Genomic DNA, 26,735 nt, shown 5'->3' on the forward strand with positions numbered 1-26,735 from the left:
TTTTGTTTGCATTAGCAACAACTAATTACTAAACTAATTAAACAATAGAACAGAAATTAGGATTGCAATGATGTATTTCTTCTTTGTGTAATCGTCAGTATGGGGGAAATTACGAAAAACAATTATGCTTACAGGAAAGTGCCGAACAACGCGATATAAATTCCGGTACAAAATTTCAGAGAAAAACAAAAAGAGTATCAAGACTTCATCAAGTTGAGTTTCTGTAAGCGTACATACCATAAAATCAAATCCTCTATCGCAAAACATAATAATGAAAAATCTCAAACTCTTAATCACCAAAAACCTTAGTGGGGAACTTTCCAATCCTCCTCACTCTTCTCCTCACTGCTCTGTTCACCAAAACGAATGACTAAAGAGATGCTATCATTTTCTAGCGAAGGTCTCTCCCTTGTGCTCACCCCCTGCACAAACTACATATCCTGCTTCCACCTACAAACAAAATTGATGTTTTTAATGTGAAATCCATTAAAGCACTGTGTATTTGTGTAATACGAAAACCGAAGGGAGCGACTTACTTGGCAGTCTCTCAGAGCAACACGCTCTTGAAGCTGTGCGTTGCTGCAAATGACTGAGCCTTGTATTGAACATCCGTCTCCAATTGTGACATGGTCCATCACAACTGAATTAACAACCTGCACCAGGTACATACAAGCAGTTTGAGTGTATTATCAAGATGTACACCACCTTCATTTGGCTGGGGTGAGTAAAAGCTTATTTGTTACCTTCACATTGGAGCCTATCCGGCAATGTCTCCCAATTACAGATCTTTTCACACTACATTTATCACCGACTTGAGAGCCTTCTCCAAGCATACAATGAGGTCCAACCTGTAACCCATAAAATGTTGTTAACGATCACGACTATCAGAGAAAATGCCCAATATCAACACGTGTCGAGGACTTACTGTGGTTTTTGATCCAAGCTCCGCTGATGGGTGGACAATGTTGTGATGAGCAGAAAACGAGTATCCAGATAGGTGGTTTGCGTCACCAATAACCTGCGCAAGTTTGAATAATTGCAGAGCTCGATATTTCAGCTGAAAAAAAGTTACTATAGAAGGAATCCATGCGTGGAACACATTTTTGAGAAAACAACTTACATCTCTATTTACATCCATGAAGGCTTGAATGCTATTCAACCGGACGCAATACTTACTTTCATCCGCTATATAAACACAGCATTTATGGGTTTTTCGGCTATTCAGACCTGACTCATAAACTTGATGAAAGCTTGGCAAAGATGCGTTGGAGAGAATTTGAGACAAAACCACCTCGTTGCTCTGCATATTATTCTTTCCATTTCCATTTCCATTTTCTTCTACACTTTTCTCATCTGAGAAGACTTCTGATTTCTGATACTCCAGGGGACAAACAAAAGATCAAAATGGTAACAAAACAAAAAAGTATAATCTCCATTAATTTCATTTGCAAGGACCTTATCCAACTAACCAGCTGTGTACGAACAAGATATGGGAGTACATCCTGTTTTAGGCTCCGAAATGTAGGTTTTTGATCCAAAACTTCCTGCAGGACTGATCTGTAAGACGCAAGATAAAAGAACATATTGAGTGTCGACAGAGTAAACTAATTTGTTAGCTGGAAAGCAGATCTGACCAACCTCTTGAAGGCATATAAATGAGAATCCATGAGATCTGATCGAATCTCCATCTAGATTGGAAATGACAAAGTATTAAGAAACTGAACTTAGATTTATTTATAAATGAATCATCATACAGCCAGAAGACAAACTGCATTTTAGGTCATTTAAAACACTCACAAATAGAGAACATTACCTTGCCAGCCGCACATAGAATGCTCTTTTTTAATCGGGTATCTTTCTTAATCTCAGCCCCTATCACAATTTCGGGAGGTAAACCAAAATAAGGTTCAAGCATTTTGTTGCCTCTAAGAAACAAGATAAAAGAAGGTTCAAAGTAAGACCTGTGGCTATGTATAACAAGAATTGTTTAGAGGAATCAAGCCCTATGATATCATAGCATGCAGGTTTTTTGGATTTGTCTTTTCCACCAGCGCCCCCAGATTCTGATGGCCCACTGACAGGTTCAGTACAAAGCATTGCAGTTACTGATGCATCATGTCTTCTATGAGTGGCGGCAACAGCACCAGGAGAAATATCAGAAACAATGTCTCCACTAACAATCTGCGTCCGGACAATTACTAGTTAGCTAAAAGCTCAAACGTTACACAAAGCAATAGCTAAGAGGAGACATAAGTTAAGAGATGGCTTTCTTGTAGCTAACCAAAATGTCTTTGGCAGTTAAGTGGTGTGCAATTGCTCTGAGGGCTCCAGCAGTTCCAACATTCTCAGCAACAGCAGCAACCTGAAGTAAGATACCAATCAGAAAACTGAATAACTTATCAGTATGTTAAATTCATAACCTCAGAACAAGCAAGATATGCGAAAAGCTATTTACCATTGGAGATACGATAGCTCTAATCAAACTGAAAATGTAATTTCTAAGGCCACTAGATTCTTTCAATCATGCATAGAGGTTGTTACGTGACTAAATGCAGATGCCATAGATGAGTAAATAACTTTTAGGCAAAGATTGCCTGAGCTTAGATACATGGAATGGTGATTGCATCCGCCTAAAAGTCGGAAACTCTAAAGAACAAGTTAACCTCCCAGAATAGAAAAGCTACGTCAGAAAGCGAGAGTTCATAACTATCACTTATTTGATACTATATGTAAAGCAACAGTTGCATGGCATTGGCACTATATGAAGCAATATCCTCCATTTCTAATGAAAAGTACCTCAACATGTAAACGATCAACACAAGCAGAAGATATCCATCCACCAACTTTCAGAGCAGCATCTTCTCCTTCAACAACCTACCCAGCAATGCGAAGCCAAAGTCTTAAGTTTCCGCCAAAGTCTATTACATCGGAAAAGAAATCAGCAAATCGTATGAAAGATATAAGGCGTACGACGATCAGATCCTTGAGATTACTACTCTCGAGCAGATCCAGAACGTAAGATAGCACCGGACGATTGGCTACGGGAAGCAGCGCCTTAGGGACTTCCTAGACAGCAACAAAGAAAAAGGGGAAATTAGCTAATAGCCTAAACTAAACTGTGTTGCTGATGAGAGAGAGAGAGAGAGACCTTGGAGACTAACGGCACAAGATTACTGGAGAATCCGCCGGCGAGAATCACAACCTGGTAATCCATTGTTGCAACTGAATTTGACGATGAGAGGAAGTCGACGAGAGAGGTTTCGCGTTTTCTGGGGTTTTGATTTTGAGAACGGTACACCAATCAACCCGGTTGTTCGGTTAAGCATTTTGTTTATCAAAATTTAATTTAAAGCCAGACTAATCCATGTTATTTTTTTTTTCCTTTTGTCGTTAAGTGATGAACTGTTCGAGAAAAAAAAAAGAGTCTTTAGAAAAAAAACCAAATACAACCTAACTAATTTTTTTGGATTACGATCTATACAATCAGCTTTGATACTCAATAACCGAAAATGCAAAATCTCAAAACTTGTCTGTTATTCTATTATTTTAGCTCTTACCTCCGCGAAAGCTCTGTTACATAAGCTTTTTCAGTCGCAAATAATCCTTGAAGCATGAACATACTCAGATATGCGATTTCAGGTTTGCAATTTGCAGTTAAAAGTATAGTGTAGTGATTAAAGTATAGTTGTAGTAAAGTATAGTATATTATAGTGCAGGTTTGCAATTTGCAGTTAAAGTTAAAATCATATAAGCTCTCTGATACCAAATAATTTTAGTTTGATTAAGGTGTGTAAAGTAGTGTAAGCTTGCTTGGATGATTGTAAGAGATAAATGAGCTCTGAGAGCTGGATACGCAGAAGACGAAATTACATAATGTGAATGTGAGCAATCTTCTAAACACAACACTTGCTTCTACAATATAATGAATGTGTCAGCGCCTAACCTTGAATTTTCTTATCTTAACTTTGTCATTTCACCTAACTTAAAACAAACCCCCAAACTTCAGTCTTCGTCTATGCTTTCTTCATCATAATCTTCCTCATTAGCACTAGCCTCCTGATCATGATCTATTTTCATTTCCTTGATCCCAAACAACGGCCAACCTGGTCTTCTTCCCTCTAGCCGTCTTTCCAGCGATGTATCAGTCTCTTCTCCATTCTCATCTAATCCAACATTCAGATCAAAGTTCCTTACTTTCAACTCATTCTTGGGTTTCAAATCTTTCTTCCAAGATACATCATCATGAGAAAGGCTCCCGTTTTCAGGAGAAATGCTCCTGCTTCTTTCGGGAGAAACATCTCCTAAATCATCTTCAAACTCCAAAGACAGGCCATTTCCAGTTCTTCCACGACCTCGTCCACGGCCTCTGCCCCGTCTTCCTCTGCCACCGCCACTATGTTTGACCTCATCCTGTAAAAAGGCGACAAAAGGCTGAGTAAAAAACCAAGCATCAAGGCAAATACTTATAATTGGCAAAAAAAGTTTGGCTTGTTACCATTTGAGTGGCCTTCATATCTTCATCGTTGCAAATACTTCCATCGAAAACTTTCCTGAAAATTAAGAAATGCAAGTTGTTAGACATGAAACCGCTACCAAAGTCTGGTCACTTTGTTGTTCACATAGGATATTAGAAGTGGATTGGTTGATCTTGGGCCTAACCTTCTTTTGGTAGCAGAGCAGTCTTCAGCTTCTGAGCCACCCAAATCGGGAACTTTATCGACAATCTCTCTTAGAAAATCAAAGACATTGAACGCCTGCACACACTGCTTCCTGTAAGAAAAAGAAAAAAAAGCTTTGAAGAATCAAGAAACGAAATGGTTTTATAAGCAAAGCCAAAGATAAGATTCACACTTACAAATGAACAGAGTTGACTGTTTTGGCGCCTCGGCTGAGAGTTACATTATATGTGTGATTACATAAGTCTTGTAAAAATAGCTCCAAAGCTTTAGCTACAAATTTACATCCAAAACAAGAACAACTCAGTTATCGTAAAACTACATGTGACAAAAGCTCTATGAAAAAGAAGAAAAAAAAAATCACTTACAAACAAGAAGAGGGACCGCCATAGCTATTTTCCCCACATCCTCATCAGTTTGCATAATCCTCTTAATCCTTGTCTGAAACAAAATTTGAGGTTCAACTACGTTAGAAAGATCTTGTAGAAACCAAGGTTTTCAACACCAAGAACATCTCAACCTTCTCCAGAAATTACGAAAATCCAAGAAACTAAGAAACTTCATCTATCGAAATCTCATCTTCAGTCCTAAATAAGATATATCTGCAGACTGCAGTTTATTTTATCTATAACCATGAAACAAAAGAGCCCTCCAATCCCAAGACCACATTCACAAAAATTCAAAACCTCCTAATAAAAGACAAAGATCATGGAACCGAGAAGATGAAAACTTGTAATCACAGCGAAAGTCAACCTAACTACACTCACAAGACACTCTTCATGGTTGCGTTGAATCCATAGGAAGAAGACGATAGAAGAAAAAAACTCAACAAAACCTAACTTTACATGTGTATGTAGAAAAAACAGTAATTTGTCATACCGCTGGAAAACGTGTTTGGAGCTTCTTCTTCATGCTTATGTTTTTTTCAACGACGGAAGAGAACCAACTCCCAAAGCCAGAGGAAAAAAGGGGGAGAAGATAAACCCTAATTTTGAAATCTGTTCTCTTTGTTCCGTTCTCTATGGGACTCTCTGGAGTATGTTAGAAGATAAAATCACATTTAACCAATATATGTTTCTATCAAACACGACAAGAAAAGGAAAAATTAAATTCCTTGAATCTTTTTTTTTCTTGTAGAAATTGGTCTCTGTTTCTGACCCGCGTTCTTGTTGGACCCAAATCAGCCGCAACGGACTTTCTTCCCCAATTCTTTTTTAATTCAATAATAGGGAAATTATTTTAACAAAAAAAAATACAACGAAAATAAATCATTACCTACGTAGATTCCTTTTCTACCTCAAAAACCATGCACTAATGACGAAACAAAAGAAAATATATTAGGAATTGACCCCCCCCCAAAAAACATATTAGGAAAGAGTTACTAAAAAAACAGTTGATAAATCCAATTAGCTTGATCTCATTAATTTATCTGTGTAAACGTTAAAGTTAACTTAATAAATAAAAATTGTAATAAAAAATATTGCTATTATTAGTAGAAGAGATTTGCCCACAATACAAGAAAAAAAAAATCAGAAAAAGTTTACACAAAAATAAAAACTAAAAGATTAAAAGCAAAATTGAAGCATAAATGCTTTATAATCAAATACATCGACAGCCACACATGTTAATCTCGGAAGCTAAGCTCTGTAGTCTATTCAAAACCTTTTGAACTGGGACTCGAAGAAAACCAAAAGACTGATCACAGTCTCTGAGCTCAGACATCACAGACAAAGATAGAATAAACACAGAGAGAAAAAGAGATGTCTGTCTCTCTAAGCTACACTTGTCTTAGATTGCCCACCGCTTCTGTTTCACAAAAACTCTTAGTTCTCAACGGAGTTCTGCCTGTTCATGTCCGAAGATTTTCTAATAATTCCTCATCCCGTTTTGGTTTCAAATCAAACCCATTCTTTAGAGCTCAAACCCCCAGATTATTCAAGTTTTTCCCTCAGAGGCTCTCCAATGAAGGCAGAGAAGCACAAGGAATAACAGAAGAAGAAGAAGAAGAAGAAAAGGTTGTCGAATTTGAGAGGCTATTCTCTAACCTTAATCGATCAACATTAAAGCGAGAATCCGGTACAAAGTTGTATCTCTAATAATATTATTTCCATTCGACAACTTAATTTTGGATTGTATTTTGGCTTAAGTTTGGAGTAAATGAACGTTTCAGGAAGTTTGTCCAGTGCGATTTTCTTGGTTGCAGGCACTACCGTAAGTCTTCTTTCTCATAACTCTCTCCAGATTCCAGCTAAAAAGGGTGTAAGGAATCAACTTTGTAATTCTCCTATCCATTCTTGATTTAGGTAGGTGCAGGGATACTTGCGATTCCAGCCGTGACACAAGAATCTGGTTTTCTAGCCTCTGCAGTCGCCTGCATTCTCTGTTGGGCTTTTATGGTGATTACAGATGCTTCTTCTTATCTCTATTTATGTTTCTTGCAAGTAATTGATTGGTAATTACAAACATATGCTGGCTTCAGGTTGTGACAGGTTTGCTGGTCGCTGAAGTTAATGTCAACACCATGTCTGAACTAGGCTCTGGAGGCGTATCTCTCGTATGTCCCCTCAAACAGATTCTTATATGTTCTTGATGATGCCATAAAAACTCAGCCTTTTACTTGATATTTTGGACAGGTCTCAATGGCAAAGCGGACACTTGGATCTGTTGGAGTTCAAGTTGCTTCGTAATCATCCTCTCATTCTCATTTGAGAACTTGGTTTCCCTCAGTGTTACTTTCATTCACATTTGAAACAAGCCTTTCTTTTGTGTAGTTGGTCCTATATTCTCATACATTACACCCTTCTCGTGGCCTACATTGCTCGGTCTTCAGGCATCCTTACAAACTTCCTCGGCATTCCAATGTAGGAAACTCCAACTGATCCTTTTATTTTACATTGACAGTCTTCAGTGTTAGGCTCCTGTACTTATTTCCCAGAAAGTTCTGTAGATGGGAGAGCGCAACTCTGTTCTCACTGGTTCTCGGAGGCATTTGCTTCTTTGGAAGGTTAGCTTTCCATTTTAGATGATTCCACAGCTGAAATCAGAAACTGTTTGAAGACAACGATAAGTTAATCATGACTGTCTTCATGTGGTTGTAGTCAGCGATTCATCGGTGCAACCAATGGAGTTCTTGTGTTTGGACTAATTGCATCGTTTGCAGCACTCGTGGTAACAACTTTTCGATAAAAGACTTTCCTTTGAATACATGAAAGGGATTAACCAAACCATCAAATGACCATTTTGTTAGGCAGTTGCGAGTGGAGGCTTGCACTGGGAAGCTCTTCTCAAGGCCAACTTTGAGGCAGTTCCCATGAGTATACCCATTATTGCCCTCTCATTTGTTTATCAGGTAAGTCAATCAATCTCGTGATTCAACCTTTGATTTCTTGACTCCCATCATGAAGAAACTCTCTAATTGATTGCTTTTCTTACAGAATGTTGTGCCGGTTCTCTGCACAGATCTTGAAGGAGACTTGCCGAAAGTAAGGTGACATCATATCCTGCAATAGTGATGGTCAAAGTCACTCAATCAGTCTAGATTAACTCAGCTTTCTAAATATCTTTTTTTCAGAACCGCGATTGTTCTAGGCACTGCCATACCACTTGGCTTGTTTCTTGTGTGGAATGCTGTAATTCTTGGATCGTTTCCAGTGACCGGGGTGGCTGCTGAGAAGATGATCGATCCTCTTCAGCAATTGAGATCAAGCAGTGTCAATGTTGGTGTAAGTTTAGTTGTTCTTGCTTTTTATCTAAATAAACTCCCACCAATCACCTCAAATATGTCTTGTTTTTTATCACACAGCCTTTTGTGGAAGCCTTCTCTCTTATCGCAATCTCAACATCTTATATCGGATTTGTCTTAGGCCTCTCTGATTTCTTTTCTGACTGTGAGTATACTCAAATAGCTGAACTTTGTGTTTTTTTCTCTAAATCTATTGCCTTGTATAACCTTTGCATTGAAAATTTCAAGTATTGAAGCTCCCGACCAGGCAGAACAAGCCTCTTCTTTACCTTCTTACATTGGTTCCACCGCTTGTCTTGTCTCTACTGGACCCAGAGATTTTCTTCAAAGCCTTGGATTTTGCTGGAACATATGGAGGTACAAATTACAAAACATCTCTTCGTGAGACATCTGAATGAAGAACAAGACACATTTAAACAAAACTAACTATGATTTGTCTTTCTGTAGTTCTTGTATTGTTCGGAATCCTCCCAGCTGCAATGTCTTGGTCAGATAGGTACTCAGTCTCATCATCAACAGCAACAGCAAAAACTTTTCCGAGACTTGTTCCAGGAGGAAAATTCACCCTTTCTCTTGTGATGGGAGCCGCAGGATACGTAATTATATCTGAAGTGATAGAGAATTCTTCACGGTACTTGGGTGTTTCGTAAACACAAATGCAAAGGAAATAATAATAAGCATTGATAGTTTATGTTTCTTGTAACATGAAAGAAGTCTTGCAACTAGAAAATAAACATCTCAGCAAACAGCACAGAAGAACAAAACTTGGAAAGAAAATCAAGTATCTTATGGTAGGGAGAGAGGTTTAAAGTCTCTATATCTTGTTGAATGCGACGATGTCAACACTCTGGATGTACTCGTTGTTAGGCTCTGAGGTGAGGTAGTCCTCAATGAGGTTGTCAGGGGACACGAGGTCATCAACAATGGTGAGCATGATCGTTAGTTTCTTGATCCCGTAACCAACTGGTACCAGTTTTGCTGCAACAATCATACAGAAGAAAGACTCAATTAGAAAAGTGTACTACACAAAAAAGTTCAAAGCTTACGCTCTTAATCTTTGCAAGTATAATAGACAGATAGAAATTATTGACGTACAAGCTCCCCACAAAAGACCAGGCATCTCAACACTGCGAACAGCCTCCTCCAGTTTCTTCATGTCGGTCTCATCATCCCATGGCTTTACTTCCATGAGTACAGAGGACTTTCCACCTTACAAAAAATTGAAAATCAAAAGAGAATAAGAATTTGATCCCCATAAAAGCAAAAGACACATGGTTGTATACCAAAGCTAAAATTTCAATACTAGCACATGGTTGTATAACAAGTAGAAGCTTACTCTCTTTGGGCTTCTTGGTGTCCTTCTTAGCAGCCTCCCTCTCCTCTGCAGCTTTCTTTTCCTCCTCGGTCTCGTCACCAAACAGATCCATGTCATCATCATCATCAGCTGCTGCAGCTGCAGGTGCCTGTTGACCATTTATGGAAGATAAGTAAACACACAAAACATTTCCTCCACCAAACATAGCTCGTAGATCACTAATAAAAGACTAGAAGTATCTTCATATCAAAACCATTGGTCAATACAACAATGATTTGCACCGTTAAACAGAACAAGCATTCGAGTTAAGGTACCTCAGCCTGAGCAGCTGGAGCAGGAGCAGCAGAGCCACCGAATCTTACTCCGAGAGCTTTACCGGGGAAACTGCAGCAATTTGAAACTCGTAATCTCTTGGAAATTTGATTATAATCCAAATCGGAATAGACTGATCGAAAATTTCAAAAGGACGAACCTTTTAGCAAGGTGAGAAGCCACGCAATCGTACCACCTGCTAGCATTAGGGAATGCATCGCTGGGTTTCTCAACAACTGCAGCGTATACCTTCACATCATCTACAGACAATTGATCACTGCGAAATGAAAGCTCTCTTAGAATAGAAACGATTCGAAAGGTTACGATCGTACAGCAGAAGTAAGGGAAGTAACAAACTTACCCTGAGACGTAAGTTTTTCCGACGAGGTGCTCCTCCACGGATTTGACACCCTGCTCTGTGTGTAGATCTGAAAAGGTAACCGCCATTGATGCTGCTTTAAGATGCTAGGAGGGAGACCAAGAGCAGCGGAAAGAGAGAGATCAGAGAAGGAGAGACGCAGAATGAACAAGCCGCTTTAAAACACCTATAGAGTATAGCCTGAGCCACGCAGAAACCCTAAACCCGATTAGGAAATAAACTGGTACGGGCTAAGCTGAATTTTATATTTGGGCTTCATAATGGGTTTTAATTTGCTCTAGAGATAGAGAGTCCGGGAAGAATTTCCTTGAAGATTGTTTTTTTTTTGTTGAGCATAACTGATTAGTGGGGAAATAATATATAGCTGATAGCTGATTATATTTGGTTCGGGTTCGGTTTTAATCTTGTTTAAGAAACAACAATTAAAATAGTAATGAAGTCTGGGGTATATGTACTAAAATAACCTAATTTTGGGAGTTTATTTGCAACAAAACCGTCAATTTCTTTAATCTTACTTAGATAGAAAGTTTAGTCTGTGGAAATTATTAAAATTTAATGACAACTATTTTAGTCACTGATTCAGGGACAGTGGGATTATTTGTCTAAGCATTTTAAAAGAGCCTTTATGTAATATATATTTTTGTATGTTCAGTACTTCAGTTGGTCGCAAATGAAAAGAGGAAAATTAAAGAGGCGAGATGAGGAGGATAAGTTTTCATGTTCATTTTATTGATTTCTTTCCAAGTGAGTAATATATATTTCTCTCTTAGGCTCACTCTCTCTTGGAAAGAAATCAAGTATCTTAAGAGAGAGTGACCGAGATTGCTTTCTACACACTTTCTTTTTGCCACAATTTTATACACATTTTCATGTTTGCTTTTGCACCCATGCATTACCAATTGCTTTCCATGTAACCGATAGGAAAACAACTTATAACGGCTAACGAGAAGTCAAAATTTTCCATGTAGTCTTCATCCATGAAACGAGTATTCAAATTCAGATATAGTCTATAAACTTTTAAGCCTTGATGAATCAAGAAGCTTCCTAGAGTCAATTTATAGTCATTTTATTTGGTCCGATAAAAGATATATACTCTACATACCATGCCCTGCACGTTTAAAGTCATGGAAGGAGGCGTTTTATATTCAAATCAAAATACAAAATGCTGACCTAGATTTTATCATTGAAATAGTGATTTCAAATCAAACCAAGGACTTCAAATAAAGTAAGGTTTTAGTCAGAAGCATCGTAAACGGGAATCTATTCTAGCTGTCGACGTTGTCTCCATCTTTTTAACTTTTAATTGTTATTATTACTATATATGACTTTCGTTGGCAGTTTAAGATATGATATATTAGCCAAGGTGATATCCATGACCATTCCAAAACCAGCTGTACGTAAGCCTGTAGCCACAATTTGTTTTTTTCCCAAGGCAAGTCGTATACTCGTAGTAGTGTTTAAGGATATTTCGTGAACATCCAAAGAAAGTTTGGCCAAGGATAAAATTTTAACAAAACTGTGGATCTAGCCACAAAAAGTCTTTCTTGTCCAAATTGGTGGTCGTGTTCATAGTAGCATACTAGCATTGTTCTTAATAACACATCCAAACTTTCCTGGTTAAGGCCATATCGAAGAATTTTTGTAGAGTGGTAGTGTTTGCAGTCTTTACAACCTTCTCCTCCTTTTATTCTTCACCAAACTGTGTGGCTTCTCCATCTTTTGCATCATATAATTAAATGAGGTTTATCTGTGTCCTTTGCTATTCTTTTTCATTAAGTTTCGTAATATGGACGGAGATAGCACAACAACTTTTTGTTTGTTTTCAATCATGGTTTTTATACTACATATAAGAAAATAAACTAAAATATGTATCCATTCGCTGGACATAAGAAAAATATGTGAATTATAACTAAAATAAGACTATGTATATTCAATTATTATACGTTTTTCGAGTTATCAACTTGTGTCATTGAAAGAATAAACTTCTATGGGAATCGACTCTGAAAACCCACGTGATTCTCTTTATTTAATTTCTGCCGATTTGTTTTTTTGTGTATCACTTTGGAATTCGTTTGGTTTATAAAATGTACTTAAATTCGAGTTCGTACTTTGCAAAACAGGGACTAAAGTTTCAAGATCACTCCTTCGGCTCTCAGTTTCCTTGTACGATCTTCTGCTCTTTTTTCCTTTTTTTTCTTTTTGGTTCCTTTTAAGTTTCTAAAAGTTTGTTTTTTTGTCCACCAAAGGATACAGAGTTCCTTTTACCTGCTCTGTTTTGTAAATGTAGCTTCGATCTGATTTTTAACTGTTCTTATTTGTTTTCTGGTGGTCATCGATTAGAGAATCTCTTTTAGGATCTGCATTTGCTCGCCTGCCTGGCTCAAGAGCTGAGTTGGTATCAGACGTTTATAACTTTTTAAAACCTGATATTAGTAAAAATCTCAGAGCTAGCTAAACATTTGAATTTGTTCTCTCCCTCTCTTCTACTATTTTTTATTTATTTTTATGAATGCATATTTGTTTTGGAAAAGTTTTGATAAATGGTGGGTTTTATAAAGAGTTCATGTGCCTTGTAGGGTATGGTTTAGGGTTCAAGGTTTAGCTTCCAGACTTTTTAAAAAAAACTAGCCACGCATTCTTAAAGTTTGGTCATTTTTAAGAAAAAATGAAATCTTTGTCCATAGTGGGTGTCTAGTGGTGTAAGAGTTTGTGACTGATCTAATCGTTGGTAAATTTTTCTACTCTTATGTTCATAGGAATTAGTCCAGCTTCAGGGCCCTTTTGAGAGCCATAGGCGTCAAATCGCATCGCAAACTTATTGGTGACTTAGGGATGGCAGAGAGGAGAACTAGCAACGGAGGAGAAGTTGTTATCAATGTTTCAGATAAAGAAGAATCAAAAGATCCAGCATCATCTCCTTCTTCCAAGGTAGCGGATTCACCAAATTCAGATACTGGGACTGCGAAACTAGAGCCTTTAACCATTCCACCTCCTGAAATCTACAAGTTCTCTGGTAGCGTGCACAAGCCGCCTAAAATTCCAAGTCCTATCACTGAAGGTCTAACTCGGAGACAATCTATCTCCAGGTCAGTTTACTCCAAGTCCAACTCAAGGTTCTCGCAGCAACAGTCTTATCGATTCGATAAGACTATAACAGAGGAAAATAGTGGAACCCCTAGGGAACAGTTTAGTGCTGCTTCTTTTGCAAGGAACTCTTTCAACAGAGCTTCCCCTTGTAACAATTCGAAAAGGAGCGTTGGCTCAGGAGCAGCCTTGAGTAAAGTTGCTGAGGACGAGACTGATGAAAATGAAGAAATCTACAAAAAGGTTAAGCTACACAGGGTGAAGCGTAGTTGTATGAGACCTCTGGCTCTGCTTGAGCTGATAGTGTTTGTGGCCCTCTTGTGCACTTTTGTTGTGAGTTTAAACGTTGACAAGGTGAAAAACCATCGCATTTGGGGTTTGGAAGTCTGGAAATGGTGCGTGCTTGTGATGGTTACGCTCAGCGGCATGTTCGTGACCAACTGGTTCATGCATTTAGCTGTGTTCATCATAGAAAGGAACTATCTCCTACGGAAAAAAGTGTTGTACTTTGTCCATGGCTTGAAGAAGAACGTTCAGGTCTTCATTTGGTTCAGCCTTGTTCTGATTGCTTGGGTATTTCTGTTCGAAGATGACCATATACGCTCTCGTAAGACCAAGAGATTCCTCGACTTTATAACTTGGACTATCGTCTCCCTTCTCATCGGATCAACCATTTTTCTGGTGAAGACATTTGCCTTGAAAGTCCTTGCTTCGAAGTTCAACGTCAGAAACTTCTTTGAGAGAATTCAAGAGTCTGTCTTCCACCAATACGTTCTCCAGACTCTCTCTGGACCTCCGCTTATAGAAGAGGCTGAGAGAGTTGGGCGCGAGCCAAGCACGGGCCATCTTAGTTTCACCAGCTCCAAGAATGGGACAGTGAGAGGGAAGAAAGTGCTTGATATGGGAAAGGTTCACAAGATGAAACAAGAGAAGGTCTCTGCTTGGACAATGCGGGTTTTGATTGAAGCTGTGGGAGGTTCAGGTCTCTCAACTATATCTAACACTTTAGATGAGTGTAGCCATGGGAAAGAGAGAGCTGATAAAGAGATAACTAATGATATGGAGGCTGTGGCTGCTGCTTATGATATCTTCAACAATGTTGCTCAGCCAAATTCTTGGTAAGTCAACACACAATATATACTCTGCTTCCTTCTAGTTTTTTTTTTTTTTTAATCTTAATCATACAAACTTAAATTGCTTATAAACAGTTACATAGAGGAAGATGACTTGCTGAGGTTCATGATCAAAGAAGAGGTAGACCTTGTACTCCCATTAATAGAAGGTGGCGAGACTGGAAAAATAACACGCGGCGCTTTCACAGAATGGGTGGTAACATTCTTCAACACTTATCCAAATATTTTGTGTCCATGCATATGCCTATTTGGAGATATTGTTTAAAAAAAAATTTCAAAGTTGTTAAAAATTAGTTTTAAGGAGGTGTGTAAGAATTTTTTTTTTTTCCAATTTTGACAGATAAAAGTTTATACAAGTCGGAAAGCATTAGGACACTCATTGAACGACACAAAAACAGCGGTTAAGCAAGTGGACAAGCTTTTAACTGGAGTCTTTACCGTTATCACCTTCGTAATTTGGTTGGTACTTCTGGATATAGCAACGACCAAGTTATTGGTGGTCTTCTCCTCACAATTCGTGGGTCTTGCTTTCATGATCGGAAGCACTTGCAAGAATATCTTCGAATCCTTTGTGTTTGTCTTCGTGATGCACCCTTATGACGTCGGTGATCGTTGCGTTATCGACGGTGTACTGGTAAACAACTTTTGAAACTTGTTTGCTCACTATTTACAACTACTCATTTTAAAACTTTCTAATCCATTTGGTCTGATCTCTTTTGATTTGAAGTTGCTGGTTGAAGAGATACATCTTTTAACTACCGTGTTCCTCAAGATTGACAACGAGAAAGTGTTTTATCCAAATGCGGTTTTAGTATCGAAACCAATAAGCAATTACTATAGAAGTCCAGATATGGGAGATTTTGTAGAATTCTCCATCGCATTCTCAACACCGGCCGCGAAAATCGCCACCCTCAAGGAGAAAATAGCAGAGTAAGTATCAAAACCAAAAACCAGGTTAAATCATTTACTCACTCACTGACTCACTGTGTATTGATGATGTATTTTGTGGTGTGTGTATTGGTCAGATACTTGGTGCAGAACCCACAAAATTGGTATCCAGAACCTATGTTGATGGTGAAGGCGATTGAGAATGTGAACAAGCTGAATATGAATCTGCTCGTCCAACACACCATGAACTTCCAAAACTTCGGAGAGAAGAATCTCAGGAGAACCGAGCTGGTCATCGCTATCAAGCGAATCCTCGAGGAGCTTGAGATTGATTATACCCTCCTTCCTCAAGCAGTTCATCTCACCGGTCACAAATGATCATTTTCCTTGTGTCCTTTTTGCATTTAGTCCCACTAGTTACTAGTACTTGTTATAACATGATTTTTGCTTCGGTTTAATGAAACTCACTCAGAGAACTCGGTTTACGTTATGGATTTATTTAGTTTTGTCCTTTCTTTTTGAACCATACTCGTTAACTCTATTACCGTCCAAGTTGGTTTATTACAATCTGGCCTAATAATGTAGATAAAACAGAGTGTTTAGACCATTAAACATTATCAGTTGACCTGATTTAATATCTAGATTTGGTGTGGACAAATTGCATATAAGTGAAGACATTGATGATGAAGATGGGTATTTCTTCTTAGTAAGCAATATAGTCTCGTTAACCAAACTAAACTGGAATAACTTGAGGGACAAGAAAACAAAAGGCAAGAAATGTAGAAAAGAAAACCCAAGCAAAGGTAATCAAGACAACGCCCGGTTAAATGCGGAGAAAAGAAAACCGGATAACTTTTTTTTGGCATGGGTACGGTATCATTCAGAAATTGAACCCGGTTCTTCTTCAAGTATGCCGGTACGCCACACCATGACCATGAATGAATCTTGCGTTCTCCTCGCTATAAACTTCCGTCTCCTTCTCCAGCCTGCCCAATTTTAGATTCAGTTTTGTAAGTGAATTGATTAAATAATTTACATGTTAAAAAATAAGAGGAAGAAAAAAAAATGAAAATTACGCGAGAGAGATGGTTTTGTTGAGAGTAGCAGCAGAGAGGAAAGAAGGAGCATTTAAATACATCAACTCTCCTTTCACTCTCTCTTCGATTCTTCGATCCAATTCATTAACTTCAACCTCAAACTCTTGGTCTGATGCCATGACCCATCCCCACGTGTCCGCAAATGACGGCACATGTGCTGTATAAGCCTTCACGTCTGTTTACATACCAAAAAACAAAATAATCATCAAAATGAAGCCACAATGTTTGTACAAGAAAAGCATGCACAAAGAGGCTTGCTTACACTTGAAGACTTGCTTCATGGTGTTGTAGATTGATGTAAAGACCTCCTTATGAGTGAATATTCCTGCTGGCCCAGCCTATTTTTTTTTTTTCGTTTAACAATATAAGAAAGATATATCAAAATTATTATATTTCTCCTAAATTATAAACAAAAATATAAAGGTGAAAATTAAGACCTGAGTCACAAAAATGCCATTGGGGTTAAGCTTGGGTTTGAGGATGTTTTGGTAGAAAGATTTGGTGTAGAGCTGATAACAAGGCCCGCCTTCCACTGGATCAGCTAAATCTCCCACTATGATATCAAACTTCTCTTCTCTTTTCTCCAGTTCAGCCCTATCCACATCCAAAATTATTATACTTATAGAATTTAAAGAGTCATAACTCTTTGTGTGATTTTCTTTGTTTTATTGTGTTTTAGTTCCCTTACTTTGCATCTTTGATCACAAGTTCAAGTTTCTTGCTACAAAAAGCTTCGCTGTTAACGGTCAGAAACCTCCTGCAAAAATCAACAACCTCCTACAAAAAGCAAAAAAACAAAAGTTTTGTGTTAGAGTGAATGTATTTCTTTTGCAAAAGTATGATATATATATATATATATATATATAGACTTCTGTTAATAAAAGTGATAATATATACATAGCTAGAGAGAAAAGAGGTTAACCTGATCAATATCACACATGACCACTTTCTCGATTGTCTTGTGTTTTAGAATTTCTCTTGCAGCAGAGCCTTCACCTCCCCCCATTATAAACACCGTCTTGGGGCTATTCAAAGAGCAAAAGTTAAGTAAATAACGAAATTCAAATCCCGCATAAATTTCGGAACTATGTTTATTATAAAATGTTCATTTATAATTGCTAGTACTCAAGTGAACATTATGTGCGTGGATTGTAAATTGATCTAAAGTTATAACTTTTAAATATGTATACAAGAAACAATATGTAAGGGAAAGTAGAATAAGGTGCATACTTAGGGTGGAAGAGGAGGGCAGGGTGGATCAAACATTCATGGTAGATAAACTCATCCCTCTCTGCACTTTGCATTTTCCCGTCAATCACAAGCACCTGTTTTAAGGATAAGTACCATTTCTTCACATTAATGGTCTCCGGTACCACGCATGTCATTACTTTAAAATAAACTTAGATATTTTTTTATGAAAACTTTTTTTTTTTTGTTATACCAATTAATCAAAGCTATAAGGAACGTAGGATAATATACTGTTGTTTCTGAAGAAATAATTGACGAAAATGTACCTTGCCGAAACGTTTGGTGTCCAAAAGTGCAATTTCTTGGTACTCACTAGTTCCTGTATGGAGAACACTGTCGAGAAGAAAGCAAAAAGAATAAGAGATATAGATAAATGACAAAGAGAAAGAGCAACATTGATAATGATCAAAAGAAAGCGAACTTGAGACAAACTAACGAAACAAACAAAAACCTGTTGAGGGCAAAAGACCACTTGAGATCATCATCGATGGTTTCTTCGTACCAATGGCAATCTTGCTGGTTGGAGTGGAGGGTTTGAATGGATGACGTGTCTTTGTGAATCTCTGGGAACCCATTTCCGAACATGATTTCTACGGCTTCTCCCATATCCAAAGTTAAGAAACAGGCAGAAAGTGAGAGATGAGATAGAGAGAAGGAGATATACAGAGTGAGAATTAGAGAGAGGATAAGTCCTAATAAGGCTTCGTGATGGGATATCATATAGAAGCCAACCTTGGCCTATTTATAGAGGTTGCAACGTACCTTCTTTATTTTTTTTTATTTTTTTATAAAAGCAACTGGAAGTACTTTTAGAGGAATACAATTTAGATGAATACACGATCCCGTTAGGTCCCTCCTAATGTTCACCACTTACGATAGAAACGAAGGCAAAAAAAAAAAACCTCCATACCATCTCGTTAGATGAAAGGAATAATGATATTTTTTGTGGGGTGAAATTATCCATCTCGTTAGCATGAGTAATGATTGCGACAGAATAAACTCATAAATCTTCTGCGACAGAATAAATTCATAAATCTTCTGCCAGATTCCCGCCGCATGCTTATATTTTGCATTTTAACGTTTTCAACACTTCCTCATCGTGACATCATAATTATAATTTTTTATTACTTCAATCAATATTTATTTTTCTCTTCAGTTATATATCTATAGTGTTATCAGTCACAATAACTGCTTATTAATAGTAATATTCATATTAGAAACCCAATATTATATGAATATATGATATGATCATTGGTGCACAATAGTGTGCTCCGTAACTATTAAGAAAAAGAAGTGAAGAATCATCCCTGTCATGAAAAAAAAATCAGTTGAAGAAATTAAAACAATGTAACTAGATAGGCTCTCTTTATTCTTGGTTACTGGTATTCAAAAACCCATAATGTTATATTAATATATGATTAGAACGGAGAGAGGATGGTGAAGAGAGTGCAGCAAAACACGATACCAAAGTGGATTGTGCAAATATGAAATACACATCACTGCAACACATCATGAAATAACACGCGCATACTCTTTTTTTACGATAATGCCCCCCCCACTGCCATTATGGTGGGATCCACAGACATTTACAAATGTGAGTTCCCCCTTGGACGCTGGACGATGTTTGACATTACATTGTATACTTATAAAGTTATAATTAAGAGAAAAAAAATCTAACCAAGGTTTCAATTAAAAGTAGCTTAATATTTAATCACTAACCAAAAAAAACCATTTTCAGGTTTATGGTTATAGTTTTCCTTTTTGGAGGGTTAGGGAATTCAGAATTTAAAATTTAGTTATTAAAGTTTAATGTTCTAATTTTATGGTATATAAGCCTAGCTTTTGCGATATATGATTTTAAATTAGAGCAAGGTTTAAGCTTAGACTATCTTGTTTTATATTTTCAAACTATTGTATATCATGTACTATTTTTAAAGTTGACCATTTTTGTAATTTGAAACTCAAAACTAATTTTATATCATCTACTGAAGAACTTGGTGTATATTTTACAGTTGTAACACATTTAGGCCATTCATCTAATAAGTTTGGAGATTTTTTATGGCGAAAGATTAGAGTTAATTTTAATTGTTGGATGACTTTCAAATATTAATTACAAGTTCGAATATTAATTATCGTCATTCGCAAGATAATAGTCCTCAGTTATTAGTGAGCCAATAATGATAATAACAATAATATAAATTACGTATAATACACAAGATCGATCGTAAAATATTTGAAGAAACGAAGAATTAGACTGGGACCCACGAGTGTGGTATGGATATGCACTCTTAATTAAGCGTGGAGTTAATCCACTCAAAGGAGAATGATATCTGTGTTGGAGACTCCACTCTTTACATAGCCTTTTGTTATTTCTCTTTTGCCCTTAAAGAAAAAGTTGTTTTCTTTGTCGAGTTTAAGTCACTTAGTTGAAACAAAAATGTCTCTTATCATCATCATAAGATTCATAACCATCACCATCACCATCATCATGATCATCAGTATTATCCCCCAACACGATCCTCATGTATTTGCGTACATAAGATCTTGAAAAATGAAGCCAAATCCCTAAACACACTCTTTGCATATCTATCTTGCTATATACTGGCGCATGGTGGAGGAGAAAAACCAATGGGGCAGAGAAATGGGCTAGTAGGTTCACCAAAAAGGACAACCACTTTTATTCGTGTCTTCGAAAGTGGCCTGCCTAATGAATAGCTTGCCGACGGGTTGTCCTCCACACGTAATCTATATCATACTATGTTACGAATATCTCATTTTTAAATAATATATGTATACAATTACTGATGATTATATTTCATGTTGTGATTATACATATTGGTTAAAAGACCAAGAAGGATTGCGTGAAAGCTGACTTTAGAATGATGTCAAAGCGTGCCCAACTTTCCTCCAACATATACGTGGTTAAAGTGGTTCCACTTATGACTTACCCGACCACACTCCAACTATGCATTGCATGTATCTATATAGATGCACCCTAAAATCTTATTCGTACTTTGAAATTTGTGAGTAACATATTCGAATAGCTCATTGAATAAAACATACACGATAATTCATTATTTGATCTTAAATTTGATTGCCTAGAGGCTAGAGTTGTCTTCCCTATTTTCATTATAAAAACTTAAATTTCAATTGCTTCTATTTTCGGGTTTTATATACTAAAAATAGTACTACCTCATTTTGCGAATTACTTTTCGATTATCTATGTTTCTAACCTCACAAATAATAATAATTGAACAATTTAGTTTCTAAAAGTCCGACCCATGTTATAAAAAAAATTAGAAACACGAAAATTCTTGAACAAAATAATAAATCTGATACTTTAAAAAGTGATAAATCTAATTAGTTTATAAAATCAATTATACAAACTAAATAATAAAATTGACATCTATCGAAATTATTAAACAATGAAGAAATCTTAAAATGAGTAGCCCTGAGATTTCAGTGGACAAAAAAATGGGAACTTTTGTATTAGAAAATTGATCTAAATTTTTTTGTTTCTTTAATACTATAATTTGAACTTGAATCTTAAGAAAGTCATATCGGATATAACTATAAGATCTTAACTGGGTTTTCACTGGATGCATATGCCCCATGCATATTGCAACTACAACCACCTTTGGTGGATACATTCATCATTTTGACAAGTTATATTTCATCACTTTATAAATACCAAAAAATGATCAATTGTTTATAAAATTAATCAATCTGATCTGTAATTTGTCTAAATACTGAGGAGCAAACGAAACTGCAAGATGAATAAACTATCTAAAGTCTCTCTTAACAACAAGTGTTGTATTCAACTCCATTTGGAAGGGGGTGACTTATGCCTTAAAGGTGGTATTATCTATAGCTGATTCTGAACATCGAAAGAGATTATATCCAGAACTTCCCAAGTTTATCAAAAACAAAAAAAGAAAAAAAAGAAGTGTTGTGGTATTCTCCCAATACCATTTAAACATTCAAGCAAGTAATTTAGACAACGACCACTAATCAGAAAATTGAAAGAATGTTTGCTGATCGAGTTTTAAAGTTAGGCTAATAAGGCCTAAGGGGGAATCAACAACTGAAAATGCTGTTGTGTGTGCTAAATCGTGCAAAACACATGATACAATCTCTTTGCGTATACTATCAGATGTAATTAAATCAAAAATTGGGGTGCGATCATACACATGCATACCATATTCTGCATGTCATGAAGCGCCAAGGGCAATGAAAATTTGGATTGAGACGTTACATTCCCATGTTTAATATAATTTTTTTGTTTGTTAAAGCCTTTAACTTAAAGGAAACCACGAAGAACTTGTTTTGAAACGAGGAACTTGGATAGCAAAAAATCGAAGAACGCAATAGCTTGAGGTTGATTTTGAAGAAGTATTTTGTTAATCAGTTATCGAATAAGTTTTTTCGAAATAAAAAAGGGTGATTTGCATCGATATTACTTTTGAGAGAACAAATTAAATAACTTCTATAGAAAAGTGGTCAATTAAATGCATATCACAAGTCAACAGAAAAAAGTATGTGAAAATGACATTGCACTTCTTGCTCCCTAAATCTAGACATCGCTTTTTCTGACTGAGGTTGGGACCACACCAACTTACTTAGATACAGACGTTACTTGCTTTTTGAAACAATAGCTACGTAAACTTTGTTGTTACTTAAGTAAGTTTTAAACTTTGTTGTCGTTTAGTATTACGTGTATAAATAGGTTAATTTGAGGGAACTCTAGTGGATCAGATAAATAGCCACTAACACAACACCCATAAACCAAACATTCAAGTTTCTGATTTTTAGCGTTATGGTTCGTATTTTCTCAAAAAATTATACATAGTGTCTTTTTGCTCAAATCATTAAAATATGAGATAACTCTATGGAATAATTAACTATTTTCATAAAAATATTTGCTCAGAGTATGCGGTTATGTAGTAAACGACTATTTAATAAAGAAGTTGCATCCGCCTCAGATGAAAGAGACATTATGTACGATATTTTCTATGGTTGCACCAAGTTAAAAGTAAATAGACATATACCAAGTAGTCACCTATCACTTCAACATAGACATTCTTTTCAATTCTATTTATTTTGTTTGTTGTGTTCATATATTTATAGTAGATGACTACTAATAGGTGACTATGTTTAAAATGTAAGTGGTTGTTGTCGGCCACGATGAGTATGAAGTTTACAACATAAAAGGGGAGATGTGTACATAACAAGTTATCGGTAACTTTTTCTAACAACATGAAAGACCATTCCACCAAGTACCAACTCATGTATGTTATGGTGTCTCAGAACTACTTTCTCCATTAATACGCTGACCAGATGGTTGACCAAAGAAAATAAAGATCTCATCTTAATGAAGGTAACGTACTCAACTATTTAGTGTTTGTAACATAGTCAGCTTTTTTATTATTAGTCATAGCTGACTACTTTGTTGTAGAAATGAGGTTGATCTAATTCGTTTGCTGACACAGAAGAAATTTGAGGAATGCGGCAAAACTTTGCAGCAGGTGTCTTGGGAGGTGTCACTGTACTCTTCCCAATATTTGTCAAATTTCTCTTGCATAACTTCCACCATATCAGAAATAATCCCATCAGTAGACAGTTCATGAGCTCTCAACCAGTTTTCTATCTTCCAAACCTGTATAAAGTACAAATTTTCAGTCGGGTATGAAGAGCTGGAAATAAGCTTCGTCATTTCAGAAAATGGGTTCAAGAAGTCAGCTATCAGTTCTGCTCTGCTCCACTCTAAAGCACTTGGACAACTTGTATAACTTGGTTCTACATCAGCAAGGTTACCTAAAGCATCTTTGAACTTTAAAGCTCTAACTAGCATGAGATGTGTTGAGTTCCAGCGTGTAGCAACATCCAAAACAAGACTTTCTTTGCCTTGAATTCCAACCGTTTCCATGCAGTTCTGAAACATAATCTCTCTGCTTTCAGACCCTTTTATAAACTTCACACTCTCTCTAATCTTGTGCAGAGCTTCACCAATCACTGACAATCCAACTTGCACAATAAGATTTAGAATGTGTGCTGAACACCGGACATGGAAGAACTCTCCATTGCATACTAGATCTTTCTGAAGTTGCCTTTTCATAATGCTTTGCATAGAATCATTAGAAGAAGCATTATCTACAGTCAGACAGAAGACTTTCTTTTCTAAACCCCATTCTTTTAGCAATTCAATCAGTCTCATCGAAATAGCTATTCCTGTGTGTGGAGGAGGAAATGCAGAGAAGAGAAAGAAAGAATCTTCGTCTTCAGTTTCCAGTCAGAATCAATGTAATGAACGGTTAAACAAAGATATCCTTCTATGGTAATGGCCCTCCAAAGGTCAGTTGTTAAAGACACCCTATTCGAAATATCAGACAAGACTTTCTTAAGTTTCTGTTTCTCTTTCTCATAGATGCTTAAAACATCAGAAGCTGCTGTATTTCTACTCCAAAACTGAATAGTAGAATTAGCATAAGTGAAAGCCATTCTGATTCTTTTGTACTCAACAAAAGAATATGGCAAGTCATGTTCAATAATAGCCATTGCTATCATTTCCCGGAAGACATCCATATCCAATTTCCGAGAGCTTCTAGGGGTACTTCCAGGGGTTTTAGCACAAACTCTCATATGCCTAAGTAGAGTGGTGGTTCCATTTCTGTGAAGATCTAAAAAGTAATGCTTCTTGCAATAATTGCACCTAACGTCATACTTTCCATCAGGTAGTTTACCACCTATTATGGTAAACTTTTTCCAGCACTTAGATACTCTACGACTAGAATGAGCTCTGGTTTTTCGTGTACCTTCATTTTTCTCTAAATTTTCTGGAGGTTCGGTATCTTCATCCACCACTTGATGATCCATTTCAGTATCCATGAAACAACTGTCTTCATCATTCAATCTTATATCTTCCATTCTGTTGAAACAACAAAACAAGAAGAAGATAGATTTGTAAGAACCCATATAAGCAACAAGAACATACCACAGTTTAGTACAGAAAACAAATCAACAAAAGTAGACACAAAACTCAATCCAGTGTTAGAGCAATGCATTAACAAACGGGCTCTAGCTTAGACATTGTCAGAACAAAGCTTTTTCAGTATGAAATGAAAATTCACAAAAGCTTTTCTTCTACAACTATGGAAGAACGCAATCAGATGATGAGCAATAATGTGAAACAATTCATGTTGCAATCAGCCAAAATGATTCATGTTGCATACCAAAAACAATAATATGAAACAATTCTATGAATCAAATCACCAGTCATTTCCAAGCAGATAAGCATTTCTAATCTAATCTAACGAATTCATCCAAATTGACCAAAGAGGAAGCATCGCCACAAGAGAAACTAAAACAAATTGATCTGTTCTGACATTAACAGATCCATTCGTAAAACAACACTTTCAAGCTGAAACAAGACATTGAGAAATCATTTGAACAAAAGCCCAGAAGAAGGAAAGATGGAAAAGGGAACAAAAACAGAAACTTTACCTGATAACCTGATTCTCGCCGCAGAGAGAGAGGTGAAGGAGAGATCGACAAAATCGAAAAAACCCACAACAAAAAACTTGCTAAACCCAGGTCGACGAAATCGAAGAAATCGGTGAAGGAGAGATCGACGAAATCGAAGAAATCAAAGATATCGAAGAAAAAAAAAACTTGGGCGTGACCAAACTGACCGCGGGTCTAACCCGATTTGGACCGCGGTTTCGTCGGGCGTAGGCCCAAGAGGACCATATCTGTGTTGGGCCTTTGTTTAGTCCGACCATAAAGCTATGAATTGGGCCACGCCCATGGTCAGCCCGACCAATTTACAGCTCTAACAATGGTAACTCTATAGCCATAGTTGACTATTTTCATAGAAAAACATTAGCGAAGAGTATGTGGATATGTAGTAGACAATTATTTTCAAAAAAAATCTGCATGCCCATCAGACAAACATTCTCTCACTCCGAAAGTGTGAAACATTATGGACGATACTTTTTATAGTTGCACCAAGTTGAAAGTAAATAGACATATACCAATTAGTCATCTATCACTTCAGTATAAACGTCCCTTTTAATTCTAATTCTTTTGTTTGTTGTGTTCAGATTTCTAGTAGACAACGATTAGTAGGTGACTATGTTTAAAATGAAGGTTCGTTTGAATGACACAGAGATGTTGACTAGTTTGTAACATATTTCGATTAAATAGGTAGTACTCCAAGTCGATTATTAGTAGTTGTCTATTTTCTCCATACAACTCAAAGTTGATTCTAATACTTAAAAGTAAGTATTAATAATTGTCTATTTCGATTAGATAGCTACTTCTAAAATTTGATTATTGGTAGTTATCCATTTTCGCTGACTCAAAGAATTCAGGGTAGCACTTCATTAAGTTGAGACGTTTAATGAAGGCAAATAGGTTGAGCGCCTTGATGAGAGATGGTTCCTTGAATGTTTGGTTTAAAACCTTACATGAACAAGCAAATGAACACATCTTCTGCAGATTCTCTAGCAACCCTTACAAAGACATTAACGAGTGCATTGCGAATCTAAAGAAGCACATTATTTGCAAACGGTGTGGGTTCACATTGTCGAAGAGAACACATATCCCTACAAAGGAAAATGGCAAAAAGTTAGCTATTGTAAACTGATTACTGTTATAACGTAGTGAACTACCGATAATTATATTAGTAATTGGTTATATGTGCATAATAGTTATGTAGACTAACTGAATATGGAGTAGTTATTTATTGTATATGTTATAGATGATAAGAGTAGGCAATTACTAATGACCATATTCAATGTAGTTACTACTTACTCAGTATGCATATAAAAATAGTTAACTTCTCTAGATCTACAAAATAAAGA

The 26,735-nt window shown here is 36.6% G+C and overlaps 6 protein-coding genes across 6 annotated transcripts; 2 read left to right on the forward strand and 4 right to left on the reverse strand.

Moving 5' to 3' along the window:
• Positions 1-190: 190 nt before the first annotated feature.
• Positions 191-3,293, reverse strand: LOC18018631 (translation initiation factor eIF-2B subunit gamma). Its single transcript, XM_006400445.2, has 13 exons — positions 3,149-3,293; positions 2,971-3,066; positions 2,797-2,874; positions 2,282-2,362; positions 1,962-2,181; positions 1,814-1,872; positions 1,639-1,688; positions 1,470-1,557; positions 1,121-1,372; positions 926-1,018; positions 744-848; positions 537-653; positions 191-450 (listed from the first exon to the last, which is right to left on the reverse strand). The coding sequence occupies exons 1-13, from the start codon at positions 3,212-3,214 to the stop codon at positions 385-387; spliced, it is 1,371 nt and encodes a 456-aa protein (XP_006400508.1). The 5' UTR covers positions 3,215-3,293; the 3' UTR covers positions 191-384.
• A 528-nt stretch (positions 3,294-3,821) lies between these two features.
• Positions 3,822-5,713, reverse strand: LOC18018632 (dr1-associated corepressor). The gene is made up of 6 exons (XM_006400446.2): positions 5,556-5,713; positions 5,045-5,117; positions 4,856-4,949; positions 4,660-4,770; positions 4,496-4,550; positions 3,822-4,410 (listed from the first exon to the last, which is right to left on the reverse strand). Exons 1-6 carry the CDS (start codon positions 5,586-5,588, stop codon positions 4,003-4,005), a joined length of 774 nt encoding a protein of 257 aa, XP_006400509.1. The 5' UTR covers positions 5,589-5,713; the 3' UTR covers positions 3,822-4,002.
• Positions 5,714-6,323: 610 nt separating this feature from the next.
• Positions 6,324-9,187, forward strand: LOC18018633 (tyrosine-specific transport protein). Its single transcript, XM_006400447.2, has 14 exons — positions 6,324-6,752; positions 6,847-6,887; positions 6,980-7,072; positions 7,156-7,230; positions 7,310-7,359; positions 7,448-7,537; positions 7,624-7,680; positions 7,775-7,844; positions 7,924-8,025; positions 8,111-8,163; positions 8,248-8,398; positions 8,479-8,563; positions 8,647-8,775; positions 8,866-9,187. The coding sequence occupies exons 1-14, from the start codon at positions 6,437-6,439 to the stop codon at positions 9,066-9,068; spliced, it is 1,515 nt and encodes a 504-aa protein (XP_006400510.1). The 5' UTR covers positions 6,324-6,436; the 3' UTR covers positions 9,069-9,187.
• On the reverse strand, positions 9,076-10,651 carry LOC18018634 (elongation factor 1-beta 2). Its single transcript, XM_006400448.2, has 6 exons — positions 10,407-10,651; positions 10,206-10,322; positions 10,048-10,117; positions 9,755-9,881; positions 9,514-9,627; positions 9,076-9,396 (listed from the first exon to the last, which is right to left on the reverse strand). Exons 1-6 carry the CDS (start codon positions 10,490-10,492, stop codon positions 9,233-9,235), a joined length of 678 nt encoding a protein of 225 aa, XP_006400511.1. The 5' UTR covers positions 10,493-10,651; the 3' UTR covers positions 9,076-9,232.
• Positions 10,652-12,547: 1,896 nt separating this feature from the next.
• LOC18018635 (mechanosensitive ion channel protein 9) lies at positions 12,548-15,965 on the forward strand. Its single transcript, XM_006400449.2, has 6 exons — positions 12,548-12,587; positions 13,181-14,626; positions 14,717-14,837; positions 14,982-15,275; positions 15,369-15,571; positions 15,667-15,965. Exons 2-6 carry the CDS (start codon positions 13,257-13,259, stop codon positions 15,905-15,907), a joined length of 2,229 nt encoding a protein of 742 aa, XP_006400512.1. The 5' UTR covers positions 12,548-12,587; positions 13,181-13,256; the 3' UTR covers positions 15,908-15,965.
• Positions 15,966-16,250: 285 nt separating this feature from the next.
• On the reverse strand, positions 16,251-18,580 carry LOC18018636 (thermospermine synthase ACAULIS5). The gene is made up of 9 exons (XM_006400450.2): positions 18,326-18,580; positions 18,141-18,207; positions 17,857-17,951; positions 17,549-17,651; positions 17,315-17,403; positions 17,064-17,220; positions 16,889-16,964; positions 16,606-16,801; positions 16,251-16,515 (listed from the first exon to the last, which is right to left on the reverse strand). The coding sequence occupies exons 1-9, from the start codon at positions 18,478-18,480 to the stop codon at positions 16,434-16,436; spliced, it is 1,020 nt and encodes a 339-aa protein (XP_006400513.2). The 5' UTR covers positions 18,481-18,580; the 3' UTR covers positions 16,251-16,433.
• Between the last annotated feature and the right edge of the window lie 8,155 nt (positions 18,581-26,735).

Source organism: Eutrema salsugineum, unplaced genomic scaffold, assembly GCF_000478725.1.
Source record: "Eutrema salsugineum unplaced genomic scaffold, Eutsalg1_0 scaffold_2, whole genome shotgun sequence".
Taxonomy (NCBI): Eukaryota; Viridiplantae; Streptophyta; class Magnoliopsida; order Brassicales; family Brassicaceae; genus Eutrema; species Eutrema salsugineum.

What these genes read in the sequence shown, in the direction of transcription:
- LOC18018636 (XM_006400450.2), bottom strand. Translation starts at nt 18,480, where the DNA reads ATGGGAGAAGCCGTAGAAATCATGTTCGGAAATGGGTTCCCAGAGATT. An exon ending in TCATGTGTGATATTGATCAG is followed by an intron (nt 17,404 to 17,548) that starts GTTAACCTCTTT and finishes TGCTTTTTGTAG; the next exon opens with GAGGTTGTTGATTTTTGCAG. An exon ending in CTTGTGATCAAAGATGCAAA is followed by an intron (nt 17,221 to 17,314) that starts GTAAGGGAACTA and finishes GGATGTGGATAG; the next exon opens with GGCTGAACTGGAGAAAAGAG.
- LOC18018633 (XM_006400447.2), top strand. Translation starts at nt 6,437, where the DNA reads ATGTCTGTCTCTCTAAGCTACACTTGTCTTAGATTGCCCACCGCTTCT. An exon ending in AACTTCCTCGGCATTCCAAT is followed by an intron (nt 7,538 to 7,623) that starts GTAGGAAACTCC and finishes AAAGTTCTGTAG; the next exon opens with ATGGGAGAGCGCAACTCTGT. An exon ending in CATCGTTTGCAGCACTCGTG is followed by an intron (nt 7,845 to 7,923) that starts GTAACAACTTTT and finishes CCATTTTGTTAG; the next exon opens with GCAGTTGCGAGTGGAGGCTT.
- LOC18018634 (XM_006400448.2), bottom strand. Translation starts at nt 10,492, where the DNA reads ATGGCGGTTACCTTTTCAGATCTACACACAGAGCAGGGTGTCAAATCC. An exon ending in GCTTCTCACCTTGCTAAAAG is followed by an intron (nt 10,118 to 10,205) that starts GTTCGTCCTTTT and finishes AAATTGCTGCAG; the next exon opens with TTTCCCCGGTAAAGCTCTCG. An exon ending in TGGTCTTTTGTGGGGAGCTT is followed by an intron (nt 9,397 to 9,513) that starts GTACGTCAATAA and finishes TGATTGTTGCAG; the next exon opens with CAAAACTGGTACCAGTTGGT.
- LOC18018632 (XM_006400446.2), bottom strand. Translation starts at nt 5,588, where the DNA reads ATGAAGAAGAAGCTCCAAACACGTTTTCCAGCG. An exon ending in TGCTCTGCTACCAAAAGAAG is followed by an intron (nt 4,551 to 4,659) that starts GTTAGGCCCAAG and finishes CTTAATTTTCAG; the next exon opens with GAAAGTTTTCGATGGAAGTA. An exon ending in ATATGAAGGCCACTCAAATG is followed by an intron (nt 4,411 to 4,495) that starts GTAACAAGCCAA and finishes GCCTTTTTACAG; the next exon opens with GATGAGGTCAAACATAGTGG.
- LOC18018635 (XM_006400449.2), top strand. Translation starts at nt 13,257, where the DNA reads ATGGCAGAGAGGAGAACTAGCAACGGAGGAGAAGTTGTTATCAATGTT. An exon ending in GCGCTTTCACAGAATGGGTG is followed by an intron (nt 14,838 to 14,981) that starts GTAACATTCTTC and finishes CAATTTTGACAG; the next exon opens with ATAAAAGTTTATACAAGTCG. An exon ending in GCGTTATCGACGGTGTACTG is followed by an intron (nt 15,276 to 15,368) that starts GTAAACAACTTT and finishes TTTGATTTGAAG; the next exon opens with TTGCTGGTTGAAGAGATACA.
- LOC18018631 (XM_006400445.2), bottom strand. Translation starts at nt 3,214, where the DNA reads ATGGATTACCAGGTTGTGATTCTCGCCGGCGGATTCTCCAGTAATCTT. An exon ending in TTGATCGTTTACATGTTGAG is followed by an intron (nt 2,363 to 2,796) that starts GTACTTTTCATT and finishes ATCTTACTTCAG; the next exon opens with GTTGCTGCTGTTGCTGAGAA. An exon ending in TTGCTCTGAGAGACTGCCAA is followed by an intron (nt 451 to 536) that starts GTAAGTCGCTCC and finishes TTTTGTTTGTAG; the next exon opens with GTGGAAGCAGGATATGTAGT.